This window comes from Anomalospiza imberbis, chromosome 12, assembly GCF_031753505.1.
Source record: "Anomalospiza imberbis isolate Cuckoo-Finch-1a 21T00152 chromosome 12, ASM3175350v1, whole genome shotgun sequence".
Lineage (NCBI taxonomy): Eukaryota > Metazoa > Chordata > Aves > Passeriformes > Viduidae > Anomalospiza > Anomalospiza imberbis.
Window position 1 is genome coordinate 9,886,695 of NC_089692.1, and position 24,295 is coordinate 9,910,989.

The 24,295-nt window shown below is 38.3% G+C and overlaps 1 protein-coding gene across 5 annotated transcripts in view; it reads right to left on the reverse strand.

The window, feature by feature from the left end:
- Positions 1-700: 700 nt before the first annotated feature.
- TOX3 (TOX high mobility group box family member 3) overlaps positions 701-24,295 on the reverse strand; it is a 74,634-nt gene continuing 51,039 nt past the window's right edge. For 3 of the 5 annotated variants that reach the window (XM_068202697.1, XM_068202700.1, XM_068202698.1), the window contains exons 3-7: positions 21,904-22,155; positions 7,238-7,507; positions 5,678-5,905; positions 4,287-4,367; positions 701-2,574 (exon numbers count right to left, since the gene is read on the reverse strand). In XM_068202697.1, coding sequence (XP_068058798.1) covers positions 1,831-2,574; positions 4,287-4,367; positions 5,678-5,905; positions 7,238-7,507; positions 21,904-22,155 — 1,575 coding nt within the window. In that variant the 3' untranslated portion in view covers positions 701-1,830. Of the gene's footprint in view, positions 2,575-4,286; positions 4,368-5,677; positions 5,906-7,237; positions 7,508-21,903; positions 22,159-24,295 lie in introns of all 5 variants that reach the window. The other 2 variants (XM_068202696.1, XM_068202699.1) reach the window with 1 other exon arrangement.

Here is a 24,295-nt window from a genome sequence, read left to right on the forward strand (position 1 = left end):
TATAGCTTCTGACAGGACAGATGCTGTAATTAATCATGCCAGACAACTGGGGATAGTGGTCAGACTGCACTTGCAGCACAGATACTGCAGGAGAAGAAGGGAAACAAGAAAATAGAGGCTCTCTCCTTTCTGTTCAGAGCAAAAATATATGAACAGCACTAATAACCTGACAACACATTGGATGTTAATGTTTCCAAAGCCTTCATATGAAAGACCTGCCCCCTCCATCCTCCCCACTCCATCACATTCTGCCTTAACGAGAAAATAAAAGCCAACTCAGGACCAGCCCAAGGCAAGAGCTGGAGGCTTACAGGGAAGCCCACAGCAGTAGCTGCGTTTACATCTCAACTCTCAGATACAAAAAAACAATTTGTGCTGATTTCCATTTCTGAACATTACAGCTGAGAAACAGGTTCACTTCCCTGCTCCTGCAGATCAGCAGCACAGGGCACCATGACTGTTCTGTGACTCCAGCACTTGCTGTCTCCCTCTGAAGTCACAGACACCTCAGAGAAGTTGCCCACAACTCTTCAGCAGAGCATCTTGGAGGGTACGAGAGCCAAGTGCTTGCGCTGTTCCCATTGGTACCTGTTCACCCAGAATGTCTGATAAAAATCCAAAAGAGTTTTAAAAAGTCCATGAAAGCATTTGCAGAAGGAAATATTTCTGGTTTCTCTGTCAAAGACTTACAGCTCATCAGTTTTACTGAAATGTGTTTATTCTATAGCAAGATAAAAGCATTTATTTTAGATAAGCAAAATACAAACAACTTAATTGCTGCTATCATAACTCATAAAAAAGTATAAAACAGCATAAAAACACAATAAGCAATGTAGCAATTAATAATTCATGTTACCAGTGTTTACATTAAAGCCTCATTTATGAAAACTTTACAACACATGATATGAAAACTTACAACTTTTAAAGAAAATATTTACATTGATTATTCAGTTGTGGAGTTTCATTTAAATATTCTACTGGTTTTACAGCGTATTAATAACTTGCATTTCTCATCTTAGCTTTCTGTAATAACAGTTTTATTTAAGTGCATTTCCCTTTTAAAAATACAGTGTATTAAATCTGAAACTCATCACTGCGACACAGAATATAATATTCACATTTGTTCTGTAATTGGAATTAACGTAAGAGGGTAAATGTCAATATATATTTTCTTACAAACTATGGCAAGTTTATTTGGAGAAATGAAGTGAAAAGTTAGGTCAAACATTTACGTCCAGTTACTTGCATTTGTTTTTCTGAAGACATTTAGGAGAGAAAAAGAAAAAAAAATAAGAGCTTTGGCAAAAATCTGTGATTTACTCTAATTTTTCATGACAAAAAATGCCATCAACTAACTCATGTCATACAAGTATGATTGTATGAAATCCAATCATAATTTTACAGGTAGTTACAACTGTGCTTTAAGGGCTTCATGAGTTCATACTGCCTTGAAGTGCATTACTCACTTTTAGAGAAAGAAGGGCTATAGCATATAACTCTGAAAGGCCATTTTGCAGTCATAAGGTCCAGGTATTTATTAGGCCAGTTGATTCACATATTGTAGGTAAAGCTTAAATAAATTAAAAAGGCATCACATGAAAAAGAGAACAGCATTTTTTCTTTTAAACAAAATGATTTATAGTCAGCTAAAAGATGATACACAGCTACATTGTAGTTCTTTATTGCCTATCTAATAGACACTTTAGAGGATCATTTGATCTGTTATGCATCCCTGCATAACTACCATCAACAATTTACAGTTTTCAGCCAAATATGGTTTACCCCTACCCCCTCCATCAACACAAAGCCATGTTGCAAGATCGTTTATCTTCAGAAAATACTGACCTGCGATAATACTTGAGTCTGTGTCTGAGACTGTATTTGTGACTGGTGCTGCTGAGGTGCTGGCTGAGGGCTCCCAATGGCAGGGATGGGAGAAGTGATCTGCGGGGCTCCCGGGGAATGCTGCTGAGGAGAAGGCTGGGACTGGTGTTGCATATGCTGCATTTGCTGCTGCTGCATTTGCTGAAGCTGTATGTGCTGCAGTTGCTGTTGCATCTGCTGTTGATTAATCTGCTGCTGGAGATGCTGCTGCTGCTGCTGCTGCAAATGTTGCTGCATGTGGTGCTGAAAATGCTGCTGCTGCATTTGCTGTTGTATTTGCTGATGCATTTGATGCTGATGTAGTTGCTGCTGTTGCATCTGCTGCATCTGTTGCTGCTGGAGCTGCTGCATCTGGTGCTGCTGGCTTTGCATGGACGGGCTGACTTGAGACGAAGACGGCGTTGCCACCATGTTTGTGCCCATCGAGCTTATCAATGGAGCTGCAATGTTTGTCGGCATGTTTGGGGCAATGGTAACAGAAGCGACAATCTGATTCATTGGTAGTCTCATGGTCAAGGGTTTTGGAGCAATTGCTCTGGAAAGAGGCTGTTGAAGAGTTGGGGGAGATGCTGATACCGTTGCGTGTTGAGAAAGAGAACTATTCAGAATGAGGGAGGAAGACAAATTTGTGGATGCCAGTGTTTGCTGAACAGAACGAATTGTCTGGGCCTCAGCAGATTCTGCAGCAGCCTGTGTTTGGAAGAGAAATTAATTGTCTTTTCAACAGAAAAAACATTGTTACTGTTTACACAGTAATAAAAGTAACAGCTACTCAGAGACCTTTGCCATCTTTTGTTTTCTATCAGAAAAGATCAATCTGCAGTCTGAAAACAATCACTGATCAGCAATACATTGCATCACCTTTTTATCTGCCTCCCTATACGGTACCTTCAGCTCTTACTTGGATAAAATCTAACTTGTGCCCTTGATCAACACCAGAAAGTCACAGATGTCACATACATTTTGTCGCTGAGAGAGCTAGAAAAGCCCAACATGTTCACATGTTTTTAAAAAATCCCTGCTCTTTGGGAGTGAGCAGCACACACACTCCCCACCCCATGAGTTATCAACCAATGAGCAATTACCTGACACTCTTTAGACATTTACCTGAGAATGTAATAAATTGTGCTGCACAAGTCTCTATCCCATCCCTACCCTGAGCGAGCATCTCGTGTGAAAAAGCTACAGCAAGGATGTCTTAATTTAGAGGAGATGATATACAATGACTTTGAGTGTCATTTCCACCTGCAATCTACCCAGAAGTTACATGGCAGTCCTGGTCCCATGGATTTAGGAAAAAAAGTATGATTGCTGATGGTTTTGAAAAAGAATTTAAGATTCACAAAATAATATCCCTCAAAGGTATTTAGAAATCCTGCTGATCTTGCACTTAGCATTGTGATACTAAAGGCTTTCAGAATATTACCTATGTCCCAGAGGCAACAGAAAAACACAGCTTCTTAACACAAGAAAAAGAAATCTTCCAGCTTTCAAAAACATGTGTATAATTTCTGATGTTGTATTTGTAGTCATTAATTAAAATACACAGCAATTTTCCATATGATTTACTAATGTTCTGCAGTTGTACATTCAAATAAATATTCTCAGGAGTTAAGACATCATCATCCTCTCTTGCTTCTTTGTGATTGAATATATTTTTGTAATTGATCTTTATAAAATATTATTAGATAAATAACCACCCTGGTAATGTTTAACCCATATTTTAGATGTCTATAATCACATTTTCCATGTATGTTATTCAGATGCAACAGAACTATACCCTGCATATCGCTGCTCTCTAGAAAGGTAAATTCTCAACTAAGACAGAAGAGCTTTGTTTTCTTCACAGGTTTTATTTTAACTCAGGATCCACTAAAATATTCCTTGTGGCTCACTGCCAGCTAGTCTGTGTTTTAGTACTCTCCAAATTCAGAGCCACCACGCATTTCTTTCCTCTCACCTGCAAGAATACTTAAGCTTTGTCACACAACAACTGCTCTCCAACTCCACGCAAAGCAAGCCTGTCCTTTGAGAAGCAGCACTTGAGGAAAAACAAACCTCTGCAAACAGCTTGCAAATATTGATGTCAAAAGGTCAGTATATTTTTCATGACTGAATTTTATTTTTGTGGTGAAGTGCATTACTTCGCCTCTGCAGCTCAAGGAAAATGTACAATTACAAAGATGTTTTCTGGTAATCATTAGTATGCCAGTAGAGAGATGAAATTATTTTTGCAGAGACTAAGCAGGGTTCAAGCAGCAGCACATCATCTTGTAGAGCTGTATTACAGAAATCCTAGGATTCTACTTCTATTGTGCATAACATCTGCCCCTTGCCCCAAATATTTCAATATCATTGGTAAAAGCTCACTTGCATTACATCGAAGGCAATATTAGGCTTACCTTAGAAACAAGGCTTGCTCTGTAGGCAGCAAGTGCTTTTAGGTATTCTTTTTTGGCAGCTTCAGTTTTTCTCTTATATACCTATTAAAAGAGACCACAAGTTCACCAAATTCAACTATAAGGATGTTTTTGCCAGAAAGCTTTCAAAATCACTTGCACAGAAACAAAAAACATAGGCCAAAATCCCTGAAAATGCTGTACTGTTAGATGTGCTTTTTCTTCCTTGAAAGTTCCAAATATTCTTGAAGGTCTTTCTGGCCTACTTGCTGGACTTGCAGTACTGTTTATGTTGATTATCAGGAATAACAAAAGGCTGCTATTTGACATCGGTCTGAGCAGCCAACTGATTGATAAGATTACCTATGCACTCTTTCCTTCCCCAGAAAAAAATATTTTATTGACTCTAAGTAGCAGGGATATTAGAAAATTGGGCATTACAAATGCCAAAATGTATCAGGCAGTAGTCTAGAATAGCGAAATACAGCTGTGCAATTTTTTTTTCAAAACAAATTTTTGAACTACATATAAAAAAATCTGCACACCTTTAAAAAAGGTGGATCAAAGACCTTGGACTTGTCCCAAAGCCAGCATGAGATAATCCCATTGAGTTAAACAAGAACAGTTAGGAAAAAATTACTAAATCTGTATTTTTAATCATGAGTAAATTTAAAGTTCACCTTTAAATCATGCTCATTATCATCTTTTAGATCAGACTAAAAGCTTCTAAATGTATTTCAGTAACAAGTACCATTCATCTCATGCCAAATGTGGGAATCTGTCCTCCCATACAAGTTTCTATTAACTGTTACTGGGAACAGACAAACAAGGGTATTTTTTAACCCCCTTCAATCCATGTTCAGCAGTTCCATGTGTGGAGAAGAATAACCCTCAAGGAAGTACAAAACTCATCACTCTGTACCCAGTTGGAGTTGGAGATAGCATTTCCCACACAACGTTGTAATGAGACTCAGAGGATTGGCTTCAAAGGTTAGAAATCAACATGCTTTGTAACAAATTCATAAGGCAGATCAAAGGAAATGGTAAATATGCTGCACCTTCCTCTTTTCTAACTTATTAATAGGAAACAAGGGCTTTGAAATAGAAATCATCAAAAGATGGTTTTAAGAGGACTCTAGGACACTATAGCCTGAGCTCTTTTACAAACTGCCCTTTAAAATTTAAAGACATATACAGGCATTTAACACTACCTGTTGGCTCTTACCAAAAAATAATTTTTATATGTCAGGCCTTCAGCAAGTTCAAACCTAGGTTTAGCTCTACAGAGGCAGAGCTCTACATCAGCAATTAGCATGGTCCACTCAGAGTGGAGGTAGGAGGATTTTTTTACAAGGATTAATATAGTCTTGTGAGACAAGCCTGCATGAGTTTACCTGTTTTTGTTCTTCTCCTAAACTGTCCCACATAGATGCCACTATTTTTGAAACATCTCCAAATGTAGCATTCGGGTTCTGTCCTTTAATGGCAGCTTGTGTGTCCCTGAAGAAAAGGGCATATGCTGACACTGGCTTTTGTGGCTCATTGGGGTCTTTCTTTTTCTTTTTCTTTGGGGTCTTGGGCTTCTTGCCAGAATCTGGGGCAGCTCTTTTTTCTCCAGTAGCCTAAGAAACAGTAAATAAATGCATGAAGTAAGTCAGATAAATTGCAAAAAATTATTTACAGTCAGTTTTAATATTATATAGATAAAGCTATGATGTAGGCAACACTTGGGAGAGTCTTGTTGTGCAGCCCCTTCTCTCTACTTAGTCTCAGCATAATCTCATTGGATCTACTGGAACTAAATGCATGAGTAGTTACTACTCATTTTAAGCATGGCTTTGAGAGTCACATCTTACAAGCTTGACCTGAAAAAGGACACCCTAATGCTAATTTGTATTAAAAAATATTAAGATGTAGTTCATAGCATCTTTTGAAGAGGCCATCTATATTTTTCTATTAAGATACAATCTTAGCAATTGAGACTCAAAAGGCAAAACCTTGGAGACATTTCCCAATTCCCAGGCTTAGACTGGCAACTTAGACATGGGCCAAAGGTTAAAAATCCCACCCTTCAGGCAAAAAGCAGCAGCAGTGTGTGCCCACGTGCAGGAGCACTGGCTGTGCCCCTCAGGCCCCCAGGGCAGGGCAGGTGCCCGTGGGGGAGCACTGGGAGCTCTGTGCTCTGGCCAGGCACGGACAGCTCCTCTCTTCCCTCCAGGATGGGGATCCCAGCAGCTCTGCCCCCTGTGTGTGCCTCGTGCCCTGGACCCTCTTTTGTTGAACTATGCACAGATTATTGCAACAAGGGGATCAAGTGGCTTTAATATGATATGTAATATGATATATATCTCTATGATAGTAATTTACTTTGATATTTTGAGGATCCTGTACAATGAGCTTTCTACATGTATAACTTCCATCAACTTAATGAGAAAACGTTTAGTGGAACAGTCTTAAATTAGGCTTTTACGTATACTGCTATGACAATATTTGTTCTTCATTTGGTCAATATTTTTTCCTTTTATAAGATATTTATTTAAAGGAAGATATAAGTTAACTAAACTTTCAGTTAGAAGAAAGCTTATTTTACTTCTCTCTAAACACATCTATGTTTTGCATGACTCCAGAGAATACCAAAATGACAAAACTGTCCAAGAATGATGCCTGAAGAGATTCAACAGATCTGAAAATCTGAGTCAAATTAGACCAAAATAAATAAATATATATATATATATATATATATATATATATATGCCTATTCTCAGGTTCATTATTATGAGGATAGTATGGAAACTTCTTAAGTAAAGAAGGTAATCAGCAAATTAATCATATCTTTGCTGTAACATTTGTATTTTAAATGACCACATTGCAGCTGAGCTGATACTGCCACATCCATGAAAATGCAGCGTGTGGGTGTGTGAGGCTTGCTCGCTGCAGCACATGGAATAACTTACTCTGTTTGATTCATCTGCATCTTCTTCATTGATAGAGCTAGATGGGGAAGGAGTGGCTGATTTACTTGCAGGAGGGGAGGGAGAAGTGTGTGGCAAATTAGTGCCTCCTAAATTTAGCCCCAGCTGCGCACTCAGCTGAGACTGGTTAATGGTGGTGAGCTGAGACGGAGGCATAATTCCCGAATGAGCAGCATCAGTCATGTGGACAATAGATCTCATAATCAGAGAGTGATCCTGGCGGTACTGGGAAACTTGGGTGTGACTCTGATCCTAAAAGAGATGGAAATGTTGGTTAGATATTAGCAGTTACCATACAGCAGTAGCAGGTGAAGTTATTTTCACAGGCTTACAGAAGTAACACTGTCAACATGCTGTTTGCTTCCGTCCTTTCTAATGAATTAAAAATATGTTTAAGAAATTAAGTGCAGCAGCAGTTACTATAATTGCCCCAGACTTCACTTTTCCCCCGACTGGGGCTGCTTATTTTGTTATTTGACTAAGAATTACATTTATCTTTTTTTAAACATTTCTTCTCTTGATGTAGTGAGAAATACCCACATAAACAATAGGGAAACAGGATGGTTGAGGATTCAGGAAAACACTGCAAATGAGGAGACACAAACTGTAGTCAGAAAGTAAATAAAATTGGGGTGGGATGAGGGGATATATATATATAGAGAAAAGCATCTTCCTTCACTGAGTTTCAATTTTTCTTGGCCATCACAAGTAACAGCAGTAGGTATGAACCAGTCCTCTCTGGGTGGGATTTTAAAGCTGTTTTAAACACAGAACACTGCCCTGCCTGTCTGGAGTGCATTCACTGCAGCAGACTGGAGAACCAGTCCAGTAATCCTAAACACTCCTAAAGATCCCTCTTGGCAAGTACCACATAAAACTGTACATTTTTATCTTTAATCCAACAGTCAAATGTGTGGAAGTAGCAATCGATGTACAAATCACTGACTTTATTTTTCTTGTACTCCACATTTCAGAAACACAAGAACTTGCATGGTTTGGTTTCTACTGTTTCTTGAGGGCACAAACTGTGTCTCCTACATCTGCACAACATTTACCACATTTGTAAATAAAAAGAAGCAAGACCCTGAAGGTAAAGTCAGCTGCAATCTGCCTATGAAAACTTTTTTTTTGACCACACATAGATCAATACACAATGAAGGAACATGTAAACAGAAAAGAAGATTTTTTAAAAAGTTAATAAGAGAATAAATAGCTCACAAATTGATTCAGCAACCTGATTAATCTACAGTCATTGTTTGAACAGCCAGAAACATGAGAAATAAATTAGATTTTGAAAGCTCTTTCATTATTAATAAGCCACATTGGAATTAGTAGCAGGTGCAATGATCCTTAATGAAATGACACAGAACAAAACAGCAATTGTGAGAGCCCACTGGACTTCCACAGCAGAGTCTGACCTTCCTGGTACTCTTTTATTAAGTATGGAGAAGTACAAACCACTTTTCAAAAATCTGTGTCAGCATGGAGGGAAAAGTTTGGCCCAAATGACTTTCCTTCACTTTTTATAACTTTGCCCTCAACAGAAGCAGTGATTCTGTGTTCCTGGAAGCCTTTTCTTGGCTGGGACAAGGGTGGCCATTCAAAGAAGCAACATGTGTTAGAGAAGATGCACACCCTGCCTCATGGATCTTTACACACAAATACTGCAGCTCACTGCTTCCCTACAGCAGTAAATCATATTAATTCTGAATTTGACAGTTGTGTCTCTTTCTGCTGAAGTCTATACAGTAAAATCAAATCCTTCTTTAGCATAAAAATGCACGTGCAGCTGGGTCCATTACAGATCAAGTTAACCTCACAAGCTCACGATCCAGGTCCTGTGCCCCAGGGCTCACCCTCATTTTCCCCTTGCCTCCTCAGCCGTTGCCAGCTTGGCTCATCATCCATACTGTACCACACTGCTTTTCCTACTTCTTAAATGCTTTTAATATTTTCAGTAAAGGACTGTAGTTCCTTAGAGATGAGTGTGTGTGCCAAAAGTGGAGCACTTCATACAGAAAGATCAAAACATCAGACTTATTGGCTGAAATACCCATTTGCTTCAGGGCACTTCTCTGTGAAAACCTACTGCTGTTAACTACAGGGTCATTTTGATTGTGACTTGTATTGGCAGTGGCATCTGGAAGTCATTCAAAGTCTTTTGTGAAACGATATCACTCTGCCCATTACTCCAATCATTTTAGCTTACAGACGTTACTTTACTGCATGAAGAAAAACTCTGCTGGTTTTCTTCAGCAAAGCTGAAGATGATCAGAATAACCTTTTCTCATAAAAACAAACTTTCTTCGTAATTGTGCAGACCGTACTTTCTTGGAGGTGTTCTACCCCTAAAAGCCTTGCTTTTGTTCTCCCTTTATTGCTACACAATACAGGCCTTTCTGGACTTTACACTGAAGGCAACAAAATGTGATGACAAGGGTTACAAACCACTTACTCCAAGTCTTGTCATTTCGGTTGCATCTATGATTTTATTGAGACTAAATTCTCTTGACTTGCACTGCCCCAGAATCTAATTTTATACACAAGCCCATGAATTCTTAACTGTCCCTTTTTCTGATACTATCTGATGCTTGTGTGGTTTGTGTGGGTTTTCTGCATCCACTTACTTAATTTCAGTTTGTCTGTTCTGCATCTTTTCCTGATTTCTTAGCCTTTTTTTTTCAGTCTTAAGAGCTTCAGTAAAATCTAGGAATGGCAACAACAATATTTTGTAACTGGCCATTTAGAGCTAAACTGATAAGACATATTATATGAAAAAAAATGTTTCATATAATATCCAATCCCTTATTGTTCATATTATATGTCCATATCAAAACAAAAAACAATGTATTTTCTGTATTTTCTGCAGTTTTAGTTTAACTTATATGGCTGATCAATATTAAAAAAAAAAAAAAAAGAAAGGAACAGGGTTTTCATTCTTTGCTTTGTGATACAGTTCTGTGGCCCTGAACAACCTATGGTACCTATACAAGAGTTTTCAAACAAAGAAGTATAAGCCATTTTTAATGTGTGTACAGTGGTTTGGAAAGAAGGCAGGGAGGCTAGTTCATAGCAATATTAAAGTCCATGGCATTTTCCTATAGCTTCTGAGCAAATGAAAGTCTTCTGAGAAGGGAGCTAAAATCAAGAAAACAAAATTTCCATCAATTATCTTTACTCTTATTTTTTCCCTGATACTACCAAAGGCCAATACCACACTGAAAGGATCAGTAGCATTTCATTATGCTTGAGATGTTTATCAAAGAAATGTTTAACAATGAAAATCATCCTATATTAGAGGCACACATGGAAATACAAGTGCACTGAAGCACCCACATGACATCCTAATAACATTACAATATGAAAACTGAAAAGCTCACATATCCAAAAATAATCCACTGAGAGTATTAGGAGAATTTTAGAGAATATCACAAGCTCTTTTATGTAAACTTTACCCCAAGTAAATGTGATACATGAGTATTAAAAGCATTCAAGATTTTTGTAACATTAAGCAAAAGCAAGAGATTATTTCTGATAAAAATTCATGAACTTCTCAAGCAGACAGTAACAAGTTTTGATTGAACCTGATCTCTTTTACAGCCTTAGATTGAAGTTAGGCAAAACCTGGTGATCTTAAAACAAGTCAGGCAAAGCTCAACCACTGGTTTACTCAGCATGACAATCAAACAAGGACATGATGTGTGGAACTAAAACCAAAAGAGAAATAACTTGTCTAACTCTTCTGCAGGCTGAAATGGCTTTGACTGAGATCAATCTGTTGTCATCCTACATGAGTGCTACAAACCCCTCAGGTACAGAGACATTTATTGAGGGGAACATTGGCCACCTCTCTGGGCTCTCCAGTGACAGAGCAAGGGGGAAGGGCTTTAAACGGAGAGCAAGGGGGTTTGGATAAGGTATTAGGGAGCAATTCTTTAATGTGAGGGTGATGAAGACAGAGACAGAGACACTCAAGGCCAGGCAGGATGGGGCCCTGAGCACCTGGTCTAGTGGAAGGTTTCCTGCCCATGGCAGGGGGGTTGGAATGAGATGATCTTTAAGGTTGCTTCCAACCCAAACAAGTTTTACCCTTCTATGATTCTAATTATATACCTGGATTTTAAAAAAGCAAAATATTATCCAAAATGTCTTCCCCTTCTCACAACAACTTTATAGTGACTGTGCAGGCACAATCTCTTACACAGCTGTCACCACCCTGTTGCACACATTATAAAGACTTTCAGCACTTGCTTCATAGAAAGCCTCATCAAAGGAATCATAAAGATATCTGTCCATCAAACTGTCCTACTCTCAACAATGCTAATCACTTTAGACAGTCATGCCATAAAAGTCATATTTAGTCCTATTGCTAAAGGACACGTCTCACAGCCTATGACAAATATATAGCTTATTTTACTTTGATTTGTAAAAGAACAAGTTCTCAAAGCTATATAAAATATCAATGCATCAACAGACACTGGAAAGCAAATAATGGAACAAGGAGAAAAAAAAAAAGAAAAAGAAAGGAACGTGTAAACTCCCATGCTTTAATTTATACAGTTTTATCCAAGGTCAAAGGTGTTTTTGAGGTATCATGGAGTACCTAACTGAAAAAATTGTATTAATAAAAGATAGTTTGTTCTTCTGTTAGCAACTCATTAAGCATCTAGTACTTAGTATAGCTTGTAATAGAGTTAGTATTTATTTTGACAGATAAATGCATCCAGCCATTACATTGAGAGATGTCCTAATTTCCACTTACTTACCCTGCACTTTAAGAATCATTTCCATACAGTAATTCTATCCTGAATTCCTACCCTGATATAATTTTAATCTCTGGGAACATTCAACAAGACATTTAAAAATATAACTAGGAAATTACTTCTTAGAATATTTTTGAGCAATACTGAAGTCTTGATTAAAATCAATGTCTACAGCCTTCCATCATTTAAATATGCAATACCTCCAGTGAGACTGGTCATGTCAGGACTGATGGAAGTGCCTACAGGAGGATGTAGGGCTGGGATCTCACCCCACACTGCATGAGATATTAAGGGAATTGAGAAATCTGCCAACCAAAATAACTAAGGAATAACCAAGCAAAATCCAACATTTATGGTTATGTTCACTGTGCCCTGGTTTCAGAAGTTGACTTAAACTATTATATATTCTATTGCCTGAGGAATTCATCACTGTCAATGTAACATAAGCTGATGCAATATTTTAAAGGATGTATTTAAGTTGAAGCAAATGCACTTCAATGCAAAGAGTGAAATCCTCAGTTGTCCCTGACTGTAAATTACTCCCTTTACTTTTAGTCAAGTCAGCATATCTCTAAAAGAAATCCTCAATATTCTTTTTCTCCACAAGTAAAGCATAGATAAAAGAATCCATTAATCTAAATTTTTACAGGATTGGACTTCACTGCCAATCAAAACAAATCAAACTAACAGGATGCTTTTCTCTGTCAGAGATTAAATCCCTACTTAATAGAATACAAAACAGTTGCACTTGGCGCTGCCACCATTGAAGAAGTGTCCTTCCTCTCCCCTCCACACACACCATCATCACTAATAGAGCTGTCAAACTGCAGTTATCAGGAGATCCTACAAGCAGCAGCTTCTTTTCTCCGGCAGTGAAAAAACTCCTATGTTCCACTCTATAGAAAAGTTACCTAATTTGATTCCCAAAAAAGTGTATAAGAAACAATACATGTCAATTCATAAAAAAAAAATCCTGTCTTAATCTGGATCTAAGAGATGGGTTGGTGACAAGAAGTTCACACATGTTCTGTTGCCTGAAGAACATGAAGAACATGTCAGTTTTTGGCCTGTGTGCCCATCCAGTCCCTCTACTTTCTTCTGTTCACACATAAACCACAGAAGAGACATGAAAAGAAAAAGAAAAACAAAAACAAAACCCAAACCCAACGAACATGAGGGCCCACTGATTTGTTCCTTAAAACTGAGCAACTTATTTTGGGGGTTATCGGGGGCTACTATGAGGGTCATACAAGACAGGTATTCTCAAAATCAAGTCACTCATTTGTGGCACCACTTGCACAGACTTGTTGTATAACATACTGCATAACCTACTGCATATATATACTGCATATATAATGTTACCTGGCAGTACAAAGTATCACTTTTGTTCCTGCCTACCCCAGGCCCAAAATTTTGCCCCTTTGTGGTTTGTGCATAGGCACCCAGGGTGTTTCCTGCAACAATTTTCAGCACTGAGCTCTTGTTTAAGGCACATACTGCAAATGTCATTAATGCACCACTGACAGGGGCGGGAGGTGCAATGTGAGACCAGCAAACCACAAGCAAAGATCTCTTCTGTGGAAGCACACTCAGGGGTCAGGCAGTAGGAGCACAGCGACACCAGGCAGTGCAGCACCACCCAGAGATGTGATTCCAAACAGGGAGGTGCCAGAGCCACCCACCCAGGTACCTGCCAGACCAACACAACTCCAGGTCCCAGGACTCACTACCTCTGCAGTGTGGGGCTGTGGCCTCTGCTGGAACCAGTCCTTCACAGCATGCTCAGCTGTGAATCTCCAACAAAACACCGTGTCACGTGGTGAAAAAATACACAAAGCTCACAGCAAGGATCACACAACTATCAAACTAAGGGACAAGGACTTGTCTCTGAAATGCTTATAATTCTTTATTCAAATTCAAATTCTTACTGGAGATGCCTCACCACCCTGTCCTGGAGTGTTTTCTCTTTGGGAACTTTGTTCTTACCCAGTTACTTTCCTGTGAGCCTGCAAATTCCTCATATGATCCCCAGTGCAGGCCAGAGAAGTCACACTTCTTGGTTGCCTCATTTGCTAGCATGTCCTTTTGCTCTTGCAGACAAGGACAGGCTGGTCACACCCCTCCACCCACCCACAGTGGCTGCTGCTGCTGTTTTGGCACCACCTAATTCACAACTTCTTTATAATTTAATTTTTACACCATTTTGTAGAGGCATTTTAAACCAGACTCTCCACTCTATTCCTCCCAAGCTTCTACCATACTTTAAAGCATATTGAATCACACTCCTCTTGGACAAGGCACCCAACAGCATGATCACAATACATGTGTGACTCAGATCACAGATCTGGGCTCTGATCTGATGAGTCTCTTGGCATGAGGAGCTTCTCTCCAAATTAGCAGTACAAGCTTAGGTCTGCTGTATGCAAACAGTGACAACACATTGCAAACAAATCCTGGATAGTTGAAATTAAGTCCCAGAACGTCAGATAAACGCTGTTAGCAGTTTTGTTACAACCTCCACAACTCAGGTGCTTCAGCTCCCAAATCAAAGGCAGACTTCAAAGTTCCTTATTATGCAGTAAGGAACGTGGCGAGAGAGTGTGAGGGAGCATGACAACTAACAAACATTATCAAAGGTAACAAGAATTGTGCAAGGAATTGCAGAGGGACAGACTCAGGGGTTACATGGCATTTTTATGTTTAAAAATGGCTACAGGTGTTGGTAGCTATGTTCAGGGAAAAGTTTTCTTTAGGTTTTGGGGGATTTTTCTTTTCTATGAGGTTTGTTCATTTACTTGCTGGTTTCTGAAGTAAATCAGAAAAGTAGGTCTCATTATGTTTTGTAATACCAGACCCAGGTATGTTTTTCTTCCAGCTACCTGACAACATAGAGTAATTAAAAACTCTAAAGAGATTTCACATTTCTTCAACACTTGCAAACTTGAAGTGGAAGCTGAGTATTGGGTAAGCTGTCCAAGGGAAAACATGAATGGTAACAGAAGAGAATAGCAGGAATTTCAAAGTTTTCAAATTACCCAAGAGCAAGGGTGGCTGGACCCAACTAAGCCTTTGGCCAGGTACAGCACATCCAGACCAGCTACAGCATCTGCCTCATTCTGCTGGCTTATGAAAACAGCACCTGATTTTAGAGTCTAAACTCAGGAGGCAGAATAGCTTACAGCCATGGCCTAGGCCTAATGCACAGTTGGTGTCCACAGCCACATACATCTGAGTTCTTTCTGAGCTCAGTTCTTAGCAATATCAGACACTCAGCTGCCATTCCAATTCCTGACAGCTTTCCCAGTGAGCTATAGCCTTTCCCCCAGATTCATATGGCATCTCACAATATTTTCTGGAGCTGATGGATCTTGATTTAGGTGCTATTATTATAAAATAGTCATAGTCAATTTTCCTGGACTGTTCTGCCTGTTACTGTGCTTTCATGCAGGAAGCATGAACATGACCTCAATAGGCAATAACCTACCTGTTTCAATTTTTATTATTTTTTAGTTTAGTTTAGTGCCTGCTATTCAGACAGGTGTCTTTGGCAACTGCTGCCACTTTGTTTCCTATGGACAGGTCCTTTCTAGCAGTTACTATGAGTGGCCTATTTTTAAGAAGAGCAGAAGACATTTCCCTCTCTCATTAACAGGGGCCCATTTATTGGTCTGTACCAATGAGCAATGAGAAGTGAGTATGTCTCAGAAAAATTACTCTATATCATCCACAAAGAATTATGATGACACTGAGGATATGAAAATCTTCACACTATTGTTTAGCAGGCCAGCACCATCTTTCCAAGAGGCCAAAGCCACAACATGGCCCTGTGCCAGAGCCACTGCTGCCTCCAGGGCTCTCAGCCTGTCACCCTCCTGCCCCCAGGGCCCTGCAGCTCTGGAAGGTAACTTCAAAATGCCCAATGACCTCATCAGACGTAGAATAAAATATTTAATTCCACACAAAACAAAAAGGAAGTACTCTGAAAAGACTTGGAAGTTCATCCACAAAGCACCTAGGTCTGAGTTGTGTTCCAGACCAGCTGGGAGCAGCCACCAGAGCTGCCAACTGAGTCCTAAAGGTCTCAATTTCCAGAGCATCCCTCTTGTTCTGTACATGGCCAAATGTCACTGCTCGGAGCCACCCAAGCATCCTTTAATTCAGGGTTGCTTGAGATTAATTTTTCCTGGTCCCACAAATTCTGCAAACCAGTGGCAGTAACAGCTGCCATTTCTGCTGGGAAAGGCCAATACAAGCCAGACTAACACTGCTGATTTAAAGCCCGAGCTTAGCAACTCAGCACAGAAATCTAAGAAAAAACAGAAGAGAATCTGTTTTTCTGATAGGAGTAATTACTACTTCCATAAACTAATACCCAGAAACTTCTGAAATTTCTTGTACATTTTGTATCACAGATGACAATAAACACATTCATAACAATAACAAGGGCTTGTTTAATAAACCATTCCAGGCGTTAAACACATTAATGACCCATGAAATAACTGTTTCATCTGCAACACATTAAACAATGTTGTTATAACATTTTATTAACTGAAAACCTACTCCATTCTCTCCAGATAGGAGATTACTGACTGGATATTAAAAGAGAGATGTAGAAATAAGTTTCTTTGTAAAGGAAAATGAAACATATAAATGAGAGGCACCCAGTCAGGTGAGTAGTGAAATAACTATCTTTTGCCAATTTCAAAGCAATGTTTTTAACTTTCAGTCTTCCAATCTTATGTTAATCTATTCACTTAAATAAGTTCATTAGTAATTTGGGAATTTAAACTACTAGAAATTTTTTGAGCTGTCAGTAAAAGGCACCACTGTTCTGAAACATTAATAATATTTCTATTGTATGCAGCCTTTAATAAGCTCAAATTTGCACCTCATCTCTTTAAAGCCACATTCTTGAGATATTTATTTTAAAATTCTCTTCTTAAATAAAAGCCATAGTCACCATTGTGTTTTTGATTTGAGCACAGTGCCACTCCTAAGGAGTAATATAATTAAAGATGAGCATATTCCACTATGAATTAGCCTTATCTGTGCAGAATCCTGACTGCGCTGGCAGCACTGCAACAATTATAAAATATAAACAGGCTCAAATCTTCATCTAATAGGAAACACATTTTCTCTAGCAGCATAAGTAATGTAGAGAGCAATATATAAAAAACTATCAGTCTGTTTTTCTAACAATTGTATGTTTTTGAATAAAAGAAAAAATCAGACTGAAAAAAGACAATTATTTTACTGTCTGTTTCTTAGACATCAGAAAGCGAATTTTGAAATTCATCAAAGCTAACCTTCTGTTATGTACAACAGGCTAAGCTGAAAAGAATGTTAACAAGTTCAATTTTCATTCAATCAGCACTACTGCTCTCTGAAATGTTTCATTGCAGGAAAGAAATAAAAATAATCTATATGGTAATTATGAGGATGAATCCCCCAGTAACTTTCAGCTACATGAAAGGTCAGTTCTATTCAAGATATTTTATCAGTCCCCTGCACATACTCCTGTCCTGTCATTTTAAATCTGAACAGCATTTTATTTTCCCATTTACAGCTACCTGCAGAATTAAGTACTTAAGCCAAATAAGAAAAAAAAAAAAGAAAAAAAAAAGAAATGTTGAATGCTGGCAAAGGCTATAATAGCATGGAGATAAATCGTTCAGCTGCTCTCTCTCAAGCCTCTGGGGCTGCAGATTTTTCTTCTCCTGGTGCACTGTGGGTATTCAAAACTTGTTCAACATGATTTCATTTCATTTCAGGCACTGCCTGAGAAAACTAAATTACAGAATCAATCATACAGAAGGTCAGAGTGAGACTTCATTACAAGTATTGCATGCTTGCATGAATATCTTTCATTTATGACTGACCCAATATGTCACAATAGCTGTCTAGTAAAAATAATCCACTTTCTGAAATTGATGTACTACTGATGTCAATGCTACTCAGCAGGCTGGGCAGATTAGAGAGAGGTGTTAAAAAAAGGAACCCTCAGGAGCAAAACTTGTAGTTTTATAGAATTGCCACAGTTTGCAGATTAAAATAATTTTTTATGGGCAGCTCAACAGAAAACAGAGCATTAATATAAAATATTGGGGGTTGATTTTTAATGAGGATATTGCTGTTGATTTCTGCTTATTTATATTCAAGTATTTATAGGGATAATATTTGCATCATGTAAATCCACACATTATTTGAAGTCAAATGTACATCAACACTCCATTTTTCAGTGACTCTTTTTTGAACATCAGAATTTTATTTGCATGTTATTAAAATATTAAAATTAATCAAACTGCCTCTGTTTTATCTCCTCTTTTTGTTGCTGTTGCCTGTTTTTAAATGTTAAAAAATGCTGTAAAGATAAATGTGCTGTGTTTGTTGCCAATAATAATGAAGTTAATCAGCATTGTGACAAATTGTCACTCTTTCCACAGTATGTATACTGTGATAGCATAAACAATGGTTAACTCACCAATAACAATCTTTAGTAATTGCTAAGTCACATTTATGCTGAGAATAAATATATAGATATCTTTCTTGCACCATGAATGCTATTTTCAATATAATAGTACATAAAGAATATGTTAAATCTTTTTTCTTTCTCTTTTTTGCTTTCCATGTGTGTGTCTTCCTGTGAGTAATATGTGAGATCCTTGCAGAAGCATTATGTGGTACCTAGCCAACTCCATACCCTAAGGGAGACATAGGAAAACCTTGACATAACCTATTTTTAACCATGCCTCTGGCAATTCTGCATTCAAGTTTATAGGTGAACATGTCAGGTAGTACATAGAAAAAAAGCCAAAGACACACAGTATTAATCATAATTCTGTCCAAGCCCATTTTGTTTTTTCAACATTTGTGATTTAAAATCTCATGACATTTCTCAAGGTGAAATTCTTGTACCAGGCTTTGCAACAGGGTAGGACTACATTTACCTAAATTAAATATTGCTTACAGTAAAGCTCTCTAATGCTTCACGAGATAAGCAATAAACTCAATGCAGTTAATATTAAAATTATTTAAGTTTGTATTCAGCTCAAGAAGCTTTAGTGATTAGCAGTACACCATTAATACAGCGTTTAAATAAGACTATCCCAGTATCGCTGGGTAAGAACATTGTTCTGTAAGTGTATACGAACATCATAATTATTTTACAACCCCATCTTTAGTTCTTTCAGATATAGTAAATTCAATTGACCATGAAATGAAATTTCATAGTCAAAATGCCTCCTTTACATTTTTTTATTGCTGCAATAAAGTTTTTATAGCTCCAAGGCAAGGTAATTCATGAAATGTCTAATTTAAGGATAAATTCTAATATTATTAATAAATATTTACCAGTTTAATAAAGTGCACATTTTCAACATAAAATATTATATAATGTTTTCATTTTTTATTTTTGAAATACAGATTAACTGCTGGAAAATTTGACTACTAAAGAGAACTATGTGAGTTCAGAGGAAAGCTATCTAAGGACCCTATGTTAATGTTTTTAAACTTCCCAAAGCTACCTAGCATTTATGAGCAGAAGAGAAAAAGTCAGCTGAGTAGAATACAATGTCAGGGGCCACTCCATCTCACAGCATGAAACAAATCAAGAAGTTGTGGGCAATGTCTGACATACAAACCTCCCTATGTGCCTCCTCCATATCCAATCACACAATTCCTCGTCAATTCTCTGCAGCAAAACTGTAGCACATAAGTTCCCAATCTATAGCTTTGGACTGGAAATCACCCTAAAAAATGCCACTGGACTACTGGGGTAAAAGGCAGGAGCTTCTCTGCATCTTTTTATTGACCTGTATGGGAACAAATCTTACCATTTGAGTCAGTGTAAACTGTGCCATTAATTTCTACATTGCACAGTCAAGGGAAAAGGCAAAGATGTGAAACCTCCCATTGAGCACCAGAAGAGAAGAGTGAAGGAATACATAATCTAGAGGCCTCTTCTGGCTGGAAGTGTTAAGGTGACAGCATTTACTTATGGAAGAATCACATTCAGTGAAAGGTTGCAAAACTAAAGGGAAAAACTGGTTCAGGTTACAAACCTCTCAATAACATTGAGGGGATACTCGGACACATAACGCCAATCCAGCCCACAATATTTTCTGACCAAGTTTCATTGTATTCTGTGCATACACACTCCATTACTTTTGTTTTCAGGCACAACATTCCTAACTCTCAGGTTTTATTAATCTGATCTTCCTTCAGAAGTTACCCAACATGTACAGTGCAAAATGAGATCTAAAACAAACACCACATCCTTCAAGGCCTGTTTTAGGCACCGCCTGTTTTGGATCCACAGAATAACTAAATTCTGTATCTCTTAAGTAGTGAGCAGCTCGTGGTTCACTCTGCATTAGTACTAGATACTCCTTATGACCTCCAAAGAAATATTAAAATTTGCAATGAAGTCAGCAGCCTGTAGAATTACAGAGAAATATTTACTGCCTGTTGGTTTGTAAATCTTTAATTAATTTTCACTTGCCAGAATAATAAAAAAGAAATCACAACATAACAACACAACCTTTATTACAGTCCAGCAGTAAATATGTATTTTCACTATGTCAAGTTCAGCAAAAGGTCCTATATAAAAGAGCTAATCAGAAAAAAATACAGTTGATGCAAAATATCTGTTCAATCTAAACATTCACTAGCTCTTCAATATGCAACACAGAAACTAATTCTAATTGTAAGCACTGTGTTTAAAATGCTGAGTAGGATAAACTGGCTCACAGCTGTGTCTCATGGCTGGCAGTGCGGATGTTACTGCACAAAGCTCTCAGAAACCCACACTGGGAGATCCCCCCGAGCCCAAAGGGAAACACTGCAATAACATGGGAACTGCCCCGTGCACCTCCCTTGGAGACTGCAGCCCTACACTGTGTAGAGGTTCTGGAGGAAACTCCACACATCCCTGATTTTGACTGCTCTAATCAACTCTGGAATTAGCCTCCCAGTCCCCATCACTCAGCTCTTCCACACCCAGATCATGCTTCCCTATTCTTGAGGACTCAGACACAGCCCAGGAAGAGAAGACCACCCTGCCCCAGCCTCTATGGCCAGCAAGAGCACGGGACAAAACAAAGCCTTTTTATGGCCCTATATTTCTGAGTATTGTCAAGGCAATACATCCCTGTCACTTTTATTATGAGTTCAAAAAAATTTAATTAATTCCCTTTTATAAAGATTTAGCCTATGGAATATACAGGATAGAGGGAAATACACTGCTTTTTTCCTGCTGCCATCCTGTGTCTGGCTCTCCTTCTGAACTACTCTCAATACTGCACTCTCAAAATATCCTGATGGATGTCAGATGTGGGTCCTACACTTCAAATACAGACAAGCAATTCATTCTAAATGTTGTAGTTCACCCTGGCCAACACTATGGTCTTTCAATTTTCGATGCCAGTGCCAAATGTATAACACATTTTTGAACTTTAGGAGCACTTGGGATGCACATGATGCCAATGGATATGGGCTTCCAAGTCCATTCCCAAAATGAAAATTCTGTGTTTCTAAAGCCTGTCTGCTTCTTCACAAGAGATCTGTTCACAAACAGTATAGCATGGCACTGTACATTAACAAACATGTTTATCTTGCTGAATCCACCAGTATTTAACCCTTAACCATTTGGAAACTGCTTTAGGGAGCTGAGTAATAGCCAATCATTGTTTGCTGTGTAACCACACTTGTGTCATCGTTCATCCAGAACATGCCTGTAACATGACACAGAACACTGGCAAAAGCTTGGTTAGGCACCCAAGAAAACACACAGATCTTCTGAGGGGTCAATGAAAACTGAGAGATGGCCCAGATCTACATGTGATAGACACCGTCAGGCAATGGGAACACACAAAGAACCAGACCTACCATATGCAATCCATTGCTGTGGATGACGCCGTCCTGCTCCACGAGATTCCGGGATATTGTAATAGAGGGAAGATCCAAGCTCTGGGGGGGAAACTGAGGCGTAAATTCATTTCCTTGTGCAGGCAGCTGGTCACCAAGGCCCTGAAAGGGGAGCAGTATGTCTGCCATGCCCAGTGAGGGGTCTGACTCAGGTGGGGGGGTAATGGGTGGGATTTCAAATTCCTCGTCCCCAAGGCTCGGCGTATGGAACGTCTGCTGGAAAAGGACATGACAAGGCAAACAGTGTTAGGGCACACAGGGCTCAGCAGTCACCTCCACACCTGAAGTCCAAATCTTAGTTTTTTCTCAAAAGCAAACTCTGTAATAACCAACAAAATTTTTAAGTTTCATATGCTGAATGGGTCTGTGGATCATTCTGATTAAAGATTTAAGTCTCATTATCATATGGCTTAAATGGAGTATCAGTATTAACAGTTTTTTAATGTGCACTTAATTAGCAATATCTGTCTGTTGTTAGTCCGAATATCAGCTACATTGGATTTGGCTGAATAACAAACTGCCGCTTTATTGATATGTTAGTAAAATAGCACAAACAGCTGACATTACTCTCACGCTTCATAAAACACTGACAATTTTGTAGCACACACACAACAGGAATTCAGCACTGACCATTTCACATCTTTTGTTTGCTTTTATCCACTAACAAACATTAAATATTACCATTCTTTATTTCCTTTCCATCCCCAAAATATAGTGAAGCCTTTTAAACAGAGGTTGCAATTTGGAGGAGAGGCATATGAAAGCATGAGGGTGATTATAGCAGCTTCCAGTGCTTTCTGAAGCAAGCCAGCTTTGTTTGAACAGTAGGTTTGTTATGAACTAAACACCTGTTAAGATGCCTTGAGCAAAACATTTACTGCCAGTTATCTTCAGGGTTTGCGCATGTTTGTACGTGTGCATGTTTCTGTCAAATATAATCTTTATTCAGAGTCTGTATCTGGCTTCAACGTTGCTGACTTTTATTTGGAAAACAAATGAGCTACGCTTATTCAAATTTTTTGAGAGTTAAATGAACTTTCATGTATTATTTCAGGTCCACTGCTACTTAATAATAGAAATTCAATGCTTGAAATTAGGCCATTTTAAATGTACCCAAATCAGGACTGCCTTGATCAAATTGGGCAGTTGGCAATCCTAAAATAGGCACTCTTGTCTTGTTCTGGACATGCAAGGCTGCTCTGGGATTTGTTTGTTTGCATTAGTTCAGGATTCAGGTTGGGGCGGAAGGGAGAATTGTTTTATGTATTAATTACATTGTTTGAAAGAGTGACTTAATGCCAGTTAATTTTAAAATGATAAGTTCAGTGAAAGATCTCATTAACTGCTGCAAATTGTCATCCTTCAAACTGTTAATGATGATATAAATTAATAACCGCTTGAGAGAAGATGGAAACTGAAACACAAGAAAAACCTTTGCTTGCATATAGAACCTGTCAGCTGTCATTATTGGTCTCACACCAGAAATGATGGGGTCCCAGATTGCTGCAGTCTGCAGCACTGTCAGAGTCTGCTGAGACTGTGCCCATCTCACTCCAACTGCAAGGCTGTAACTCAATTCTGGATGTGAAGGCTGGGCCTGGATTAGGGAGATGTTTGACTTCCCTACTGCTGTATTACAAAAGGTGTGAATTTTTCTTCTCATGGACCCTGTGGTTCACAAACACAAAGGATGGATTGGCCAGGAGAAGTGGTTGGCTAATGAACATAACCCTATGGCTGCATTTGCAGTTATTTTGGCACTAATGTGGTCTAGTAACAGATGCAACTGTAATTTGTGACTCATTTGCTACCCCATTACTGCTTAATGAAATCTAACATATCACATTAACAATACGGATAAACACTCATTCTTGATATGTGGCATTTGGCTGTTTTCATTACCACTGTAATTAACACTTGAAATATTATTTCAATAAATATTTAAGGTGCTTTAAAATGAGTCGTAGTAATCATGACACAGAGACAGAAAACATAAAGCAAATGTGTGGCTTCTAAGCCTGAATGTGCTCTAAGATTACACTCTTAAGGCATTATTTACAGAAATAAATGGGATTCTAGCTCAGCAGTGCTCAGGCCCAAAATAATACTGAGAAAGCTATATTCATGTTAATGCAAAACCACTATAATTAATACATTGTAATGCAGTAATTGCAAAGTAAGGTTCACGCTTTAATACGAACAGTAGCACTTAATCATATTTTTATTCCTTGTTCAAGCAAAAGGGTTCAGTGAAATCAGTATTATTATAGTACATTTGAACCTCTCTTTACTTGACATATTTATGAGATATTAGTAATTATAAGAACTGGATCTTTTTTCTCCATCTAACAGA